Source organism: Physeter macrocephalus, chromosome 4 (genome assembly GCF_002837175.3).
Source record: "Physeter macrocephalus isolate SW-GA chromosome 4, ASM283717v5, whole genome shotgun sequence".
In the NCBI taxonomy this organism is placed as follows: Eukaryota; Metazoa; Chordata; class Mammalia; order Artiodactyla; family Physeteridae; genus Physeter; species Physeter macrocephalus.
In genome coordinates, this window is record NC_041217.1 from 78,132,405 (window position 1) to 78,139,782 (window position 7,378).

The 7,378-nt window shown below is 42.1% G+C and overlaps 1 protein-coding gene across 1 annotated transcript in view; it reads left to right on the forward strand.

Annotated features, from left to right (window-relative positions):
- The window catches only part of REG4 (regenerating family member 4), a 10,213-nt gene extending 3,040 nt beyond the window's left edge, over positions 1–7,173 (forward strand). Inside the window, 3 exon segments of the mRNA XM_007131107.2 lie at positions 1,387–1,520; positions 3,234–3,336; positions 7,106–7,173. Of these exon segments, the coding sequence (XP_007131169.2) occupies positions 1,387–1,520; positions 3,234–3,336; positions 7,106–7,173 (305 nt within the window).
- The last annotated feature ends 205 nt before the right edge of the window (positions 7,174–7,378 follow it).

Genomic DNA, 7,378 nt, shown 5'->3' on the forward strand with positions numbered 1-7,378 from the left:
GAGGGTGGGAGGGAGATGCAAGAGGGAGGAGATATGGTGATATATGTATATGTATAGCTGATTCACTTTGTTATACAGCAGAAACTAACACAACACTGTAAAGCAATTATACTCCAATAAAGATGTTAAAAAATAAAATTAAAATTAAAATTAAAAAAGAAGTTATGGGTATAAAAACATTCTGGTATTATCAAGTGGTTGGTAAATTATCATTAAGCAGTCACCATATCTAATCCTGAGCAAGTTCAAAGGCAAACATGAGAGTAGCAACCACAGCCAAAACCATGTTTTTATTAAATTAATTTGTTTTATTATGTAGGCAGATCCTGTAACACAACCCCAAAACAGCATAAAGTATATATCTCTGTCTAGCTATAAAATGTGCATATTTAAAATGATTTCTTTATTTGGTCAGTAAGTGTCTTGTTAGAGAACAGCACGTTTTACAATCAGTGGTTTCTTAGGTTTGTTGAAGTGCAGTATTATAATACATAATTATAACAATTCTATCCTCCTAACAACTCCCTTGTGTAGCCCTAATTATTTCCTCCATTTACAGATAAGGAAGAGAGGTGAAGTGACTTGTCAAGGTCACATACACTAAAGACAGGCAAGACCAGGACCCCAGGCACTTCGACTGACCCTAAAGCTTGTGTCCTTGCCTCGAGCTGCCTCCCCCTCTGAAGCCTGACACCTGTGACAGTTGTGTTTTCTCCCAAGGTGACAGGAAGTCTTCTGTGGGGCTTAGATCCCAAGGGGAGGCGGGGGCTGTGTGTGCCCATGCTGCCTGGTGCTCTAGGGTTCTGAGGTGAGGGCTGTGCTTTTCTTTTTTTTCTAATTTTTATTGAAATATAGTTGATTTACAATGTTGTGTTAGTTTCAGGTGTACAGCAAAGTGATTCAGTTATACATATATATATTCTTTTTTAGATTCTTTTTTCTCATAAGTTATTACAAGATATTGAGCTCCCTGTGCTATACAGTAGGTCCTTGTTGGTTATCTATTTTACTTATAGTAGTGTGTATATATTAATCCCAAGCTCCTAATTTATCCCTCCCCCCACTTCCCCTTTGGTAACCATAAGTTTGTTTTCTAACTCTGCGAGTCTATCTCTGTTTTGTAAATAAGTTCATTTGTATCATTTTTTTAGATTCCACATACAAGTGATATCATATGATATTTGTCTTTGTCTGACTTACTTCGGTTAGTATGATAATCTCTAGGTCCACCCATGTTGCTGCAAATGGCACTATTTCATTCTTTTTTATGGCTGAGTAATATTCCATTGTGTATACGTACCTCATCTTCTTTATCCATTCCTCTGTCAATGGATATTTAGGTTGTGGGCTGTGCTTTTAAACCTCACATCTCCTCCTTGCCCTCAGCTTGTCAGTCATATGGAAATGGAGCCCACCTGGCATCTATCCTGAATTTAAAGGAAGCCAACACCATAGCAATGTACATAGGTGGCTATCAAAGAAACAAGCCCGTATGGATCTGCCTGCATGACCTGCAGAAGGTAACCTCAGACTTGGCCCACAAATGGCCCCTTGGGAAAGCCAGATAGATAGCCCCTCTCTGGGAAAAAGCCCCAGGCTTACTGACAAGGGCACACACAACAGATTTTCTTCAGTCGCCTGTCTCTGATTGATAGAGGCCAAAGCTTCAAGGTTAGGGAGGAAACAATTTCCTCCACTTACAGACCTATCTAGTTAAAGTTCTCCCACATCTTTGAACACAAAATTACCAGCTCTTCAGAGCCTTTAAAAGGAAGTTTGTGTAAGTATATACAGGTATATACAAATAAACAGATACACACACAGACCCATTATGAAACCAAGCTTAGTTAAACCCCCATTAGATCTTGAGTTAAAGTTGGAAACTTTCAGCTAAGCTTTTTGCTAGATGCTATCATGTTTTTTATGTTATCCTAAACTTTCTTCACTGGTCCCTCATTTTACGTGCCTCTATACCTCATAGTAAGAAATGACATGTGAGGTTGCTGAGGTCTCTATGTGGGATCTGCAGTTTACAGATTCTTTGTGGGGCTTCTATGTTAACCCCCCAAAATGCAAAGAATACAAGGAGAAAAACCCCAGACTTTCTGTTTCTTGATAAACTTTGCCATAGATGTTACATATATTTTACACAATGAATTTTACATTTTTATATATTCACATTGCTATCAATCAGAGCTCTCTCATTCAGAGATAGGATAAATACTTACATCAATTTCTACCAGATTTTTTTGTAATTTAATTTTTTTACCTTCATGACTGAGGCTAATAAACAGTCTAACAAATTGGGCAGTGTCTCTAGTTATCAAAGAAATGCAAATTAGAATAACAATATAATTTGCTTATCAGATTATTAGACTTCTGCTTTGTCTTAATGAATAATATTTTTAAGGATAAGGAGAAATTTCCCAGTAAATGAGGATGTAAATTCCTACAACTGAACTGTTTTTGGAAAGCAGTTTGGCAATAAATATCAATATCCTCAAAATATTCATGCCCTTTGGCCATTAATTCTACTTCTGGGATTCTAGCTTTAAAGAATAATTTTAAGGTCTTCCCTGGTGGCGCAGTGGTTGGGAGTCCGCCTGCCGATGCAGGGGACGCGGGTTCGTGCCCCAGTCCAGGAGGGTCCCAGGTGCCGTGGAGCGGCTGGGCCCGTGAGCCATGGCCGCCGCTGGGCCTGCGAGTCCGGAGCCTGTGATCCGCGACGGGAGAGGCCACAGCGGTGAGAGGCCCGCGTAAAGCAAAAAAAAAAAAAAAAAAAAAAAAAAGAATAATTTTAAGTACAGAAACAGCTTTGTAAATAAAGTGGTTCATAGCAGTATTCTTTGCAATAATTGTAAATTGGAAACAACGTAAACATCAATCAATAGGAGAATTAGTAAGGTAAATTATGGTGCATTCTTACCATTAAAAAATGTTTGGAATGCAAGATGCTACAAAATTGAATATATATTTTAAAGACCACCACATTTTTCAGTATATAAAAATATTGTGATAGACAAAAATGGTTTCACCAAAAGTAAATATAGTAAAATATTAGTAATGTTTTCCTCCTAGAGATTAAACGGAGTGACTTTCTTATTTTCCCGTCTTTACACATTTCTGTGCTTTCCCAGTTTTTACAATGAGAACCATGTTTTACATGGGTCTGGGCTGTGAGCAGGTGGGCAGGCTGATGTGTACATGTCTCCTGTCTCCTGTTATTTGCAGAGCAACAGTGGAAGTGGCTGGATGGTGCCACGTATATTTACAGAACTATGTCTGGCAAGTCCGCGGGTGGGAACAAGTACTATGCTGAGATGAACGCCAAGAACAGTAAGTTCTATTGCATCTCTTGCCAAATTGCAACTCCTTCCTTTTCCCATTAAGAGCAAAGATGCACATTGACTCCTCTTTGCTCCGTTTCACACCAGCAACTCTTTTTTTTCTACAAGGCAATGGCCTTGTCGCAGACATTATTTACTGACCATTTTACAATCTTTGCCATATCACCGTACCAGTGGTTCAGTTATCAATATATTCTTTAAATCCACTCACTTTTTTCTTTCTTTTTTTTTTGATTTTTTAATAACTCATTTTTAAATTGAAGTATAGTTGATTTACAATGCTGTGTTAATTACTCCTGTGCAGCAAAGTAATTACATTCACTTTTTTTCTTAAATATGTTTATCTCCAAATTCTGTTACATGCCATGAGGGGGAAATATGTCACATTTGGGGAAAACCAGGCTACAGGGAGCAAATATATGTGACTCCTTTCTGGCTTCTTTATAGTTAGGGTTCCCCATGAGCCCTGGAAACCTCGCCTTTGCCTGGGTTATTTCCTCATTTGTTTCTCTGAGGATGCAGTGCCCAGAACCTCAGCTGCAGGCTGCACACAATCACTGCAGCCTCCTCGTTTCTCTTGCCTGCCTTCATTCCTTTGCTTTCTTTAAAAAAAAATTTTTAAGTCTTTGCTTTTTTAATGCTAATAAGCTAGGGTTTTCAGCCTTGGTACAAATGACATTTGGGGGTGGGTAATGCTTTGTCTTGGGGCCTCTCCTCTGCATTGTAGGTTGAGCATACCCTAGTCACTAACCAGCAGATGTCAGTAGCATCCACACAGACACAGGTTGTTACAACAAAAAGTGTCTTCAGACTTTGCTAAATGTCCCCTAGGGAGACAAAATCACTCCTATTTGAGAACCACAGCTAATAAGTGATATGAAAAGAAAACAGAATGTCAAAGATAAAAAGCACACTTGATATGAAAGAGAACATCCCAGTGGGTTTAAAAAGACATCATAGTGTCACTAAGACTCCCCCACTAGCCAGGGGGTGGGTCAGGGACACAGCCCGGACTGAGGACTCAGGTACTGGGGCTCAGGTGGAAAGGGACGTGGAACAGGGTTTACTGTTGTCTGAGGAATAAAGCTTATATGCACAAAAGAGTGAGAAAACTTTCTGACAGCAAAGGATGAATGATGGCCATGCAGAGACAAGCTCTGAGGCAAGCTCTAGGTAAACCCTCAGAGGTAAGTGGGTCATATCACAGACCAAGGAAGGACTTTCCACGGTCTTTCAGAGACTACAGCTGCTGCTGTTAAAGGAATAATTCATCTCAGCTGGAAGGAACACGCCAAGACCAATAGGTAGAAGCTACCAAAATGTGGATTTCTATCCAAACTAAGGAAAAATATTTTGAACAATCAGCACTGTCCCAAAACATAATGGGCTACCCCAGGAAGTAGTGAGAAACCCATCACTAGAGTTAACCAAGCAAAAGTGGACATTGTAGTTGTTGTTGTAGTTGCAGCGTTAAAAGTGTTAAAAGAGGCTCACAGCACATGAGAGTCAACTGAGGAACATTTTAAAAATATGAATTCCAGGGATTGCTTCAGACCAACGACATGAGAATCTCTAGGGCTGGATGCCGGACCAAGCTTCAGGGAAGCAATGGACCAGATGCCTCCCAAAGTCCCTCCCATGATCCTAAGATTTCACTTGGACAAAGTTCTCAAACAAAAATCTTTCCCCTGTCAGTCCTTGTTTACATCAGCAAATTTCCCAACGACGAAGTTTCCTGTGGGGGGCTCAGAAGCCAGACGTCCACCTGAGAATGCCAGGCCATTGGACGCTACCCTTCCCATTCACTCAGCACAGCTCTCCACTCTCAGAACACAGGCTCTCAAGGCAGAAAAGTACAAGGAATGAAGCAAGGATTAGAAACTGGTGAAGGTAGAACGTAAAAGGACATTCCCTCAGCCTCATCAATGTCACTTTATAATTGTATAACAGATTTAGCCTCACCAACTCAGTGGCTAAATTGTTTTTTTAAGATTCACAAGGTTTCCTTAGGCCTCACACTCACATCCTATGTGTGTGCCTGTCTGTGTGCCTGGCCTTGTTCCTTTTTTCTATCTATTTAGAAAGACTCTGACCCTCTGGAAAATTGTATTTCATGGTGCCTCCTGACTTATCTGCTGGTCCACCTTGAGATATTGAATAACGATAACTAGGGTTCTATACCTGAAAAATAAATTTCATATTCAATATAGTTTAGGTCAAAACCCTGGGCTCTGCATTCTGAATGCCTGGGATTAGGAGTCCAGCTCCTGCTCTCAGCTGTGTGACCTTGACCAGATTTTTTACCTATCTGTGCCTCAGATGCCACTCTGTAAAGGGGAGAAAATACTACTACTAATCATCGTAATAGATGTCAAGTGCTTATCACGGTGCAGGCTCGGTTCGTGGCTCTCGTGGCCTGGAGGGGAGAGTGTATCCCTGCACTTGCCCCTCTGGTGCTGAGGAATGGAGGAAGAGAGTGAAAAGGGACACCTCCCTAAATTAGTGCCCACAGGGGAGCTTGCTAATCCTTGGTTGTTTGATGCCTCGTGCCACGTTCTCTTTGCCCCGCACCATGACAGTGCCCAGAATGCTTGTATCTCCATCTCATTTACACTCTGTGGCCCCGCTGTGGGGCCCGTGGCGGCAGGAGAGAGCAGGACCCATCCTCTATACGTCCTGAGAACTAGGCCTGAGGTGAGGCATGAGGGGCCACGCCTCACCCCGCCTTCTCTGGCTGTGCCTCCATGCCCTCTGTCTCAGGGCTCTCATCCCATCGACTTAACACACACTGGTACTGGTGTCAGGGCCAGATCTGCAAGTCAGAGCCAGGCAGACCTCCAGCTGGGGAACAACTCATCACTCTCTGGCAGACGCCCCAGAATGACAAGTGATTCTGTGGAGCTTGGTTTCTGGAAGGGAAATAATTGGACCTCTCTTCAAAAATACTTCAGTCCTTCAAAAGTCCTTACTCTCAGTCCTTCTTTATACATGAGTGGCCAGATGGGACATGGCTGGCTTCAGCAGCTTCCAATTCTTTGAACTTCAGATGGGGTCTTTGTAGCTCCTCAGCTGTGGACGTCAGGAAAGATCACCATCTGTTCGTTACAGCATCCTGTTTCAAACATGAAAGAGCCTCTCGTTTTCAGTTGGTTTATGTCAAGCCCTGCCTTCCCTCAAAAGCAGTGCTGGTGTGAAGTGTCTGCAATAGTGTGTGACATTTAAATTATTTTTCTTTCCATTAGCAAAGTTGGTACCTCTTTTAGTCAGGATTCTCCAGAGAAATGGAAGAAATAGAAGGGAGAGAGAGAGAGAGAGATTTATCTTAAGGAATTGGTTCATGCGATTGTGGGGCTGGCAAATCTGAGGTGCACGGAGCAGGTCAGCAGGCTGGATGTTCCTGTGAGTTGATGCTGCAGTTTTGAGGTTGAGGGTAGTCTGAAGGCAGAATTCCTCCCTCTTCCGTGGACCTCAGTCTTTTCTCTTAAGGCCTTCACTGATTGGATGATTACTACATCATGGAGGGTAATCCGCTTTACACAAAGTCGGCTGATTTAAATGCTCCTCACATCTAAAAAGAAAAATACCTGCACAGCAAAACGTAGACTGGTGTTTGACCAAACAACTGGCAACCACATCCTAGCCAAGCTGACCAGTAAAATTATGTACCTTATCCATGGGTCCAAGCAAAACACCCTGAGGACACTGATAAGCTCAATACACAATCAGACAGATTTAAAGGTCTGTTTATTTTCCTATAGATTTTTTGACTTGGAACAGCAAAGCATGCAGCAAGCTCCAACACTTCCTATGGAAGTACCGACCATAGAGCAAGAATCAAGATCCTGCCAACCCTTGCTCAAGCCCCTTTCCTCTTCCTTCTCTGCCATGCTGGCGATCTGACCATTGGCTCAGAGAGTATACATAGCAGCTAAGACTGATGAGGCCCTTACTGCACTGACATTTTTTTTTTTCTTTTTTTTGTGGTATGCGGGCCTCCCTCTGCTGTGGCCTCTCCCGTTGCGGAGCACAGG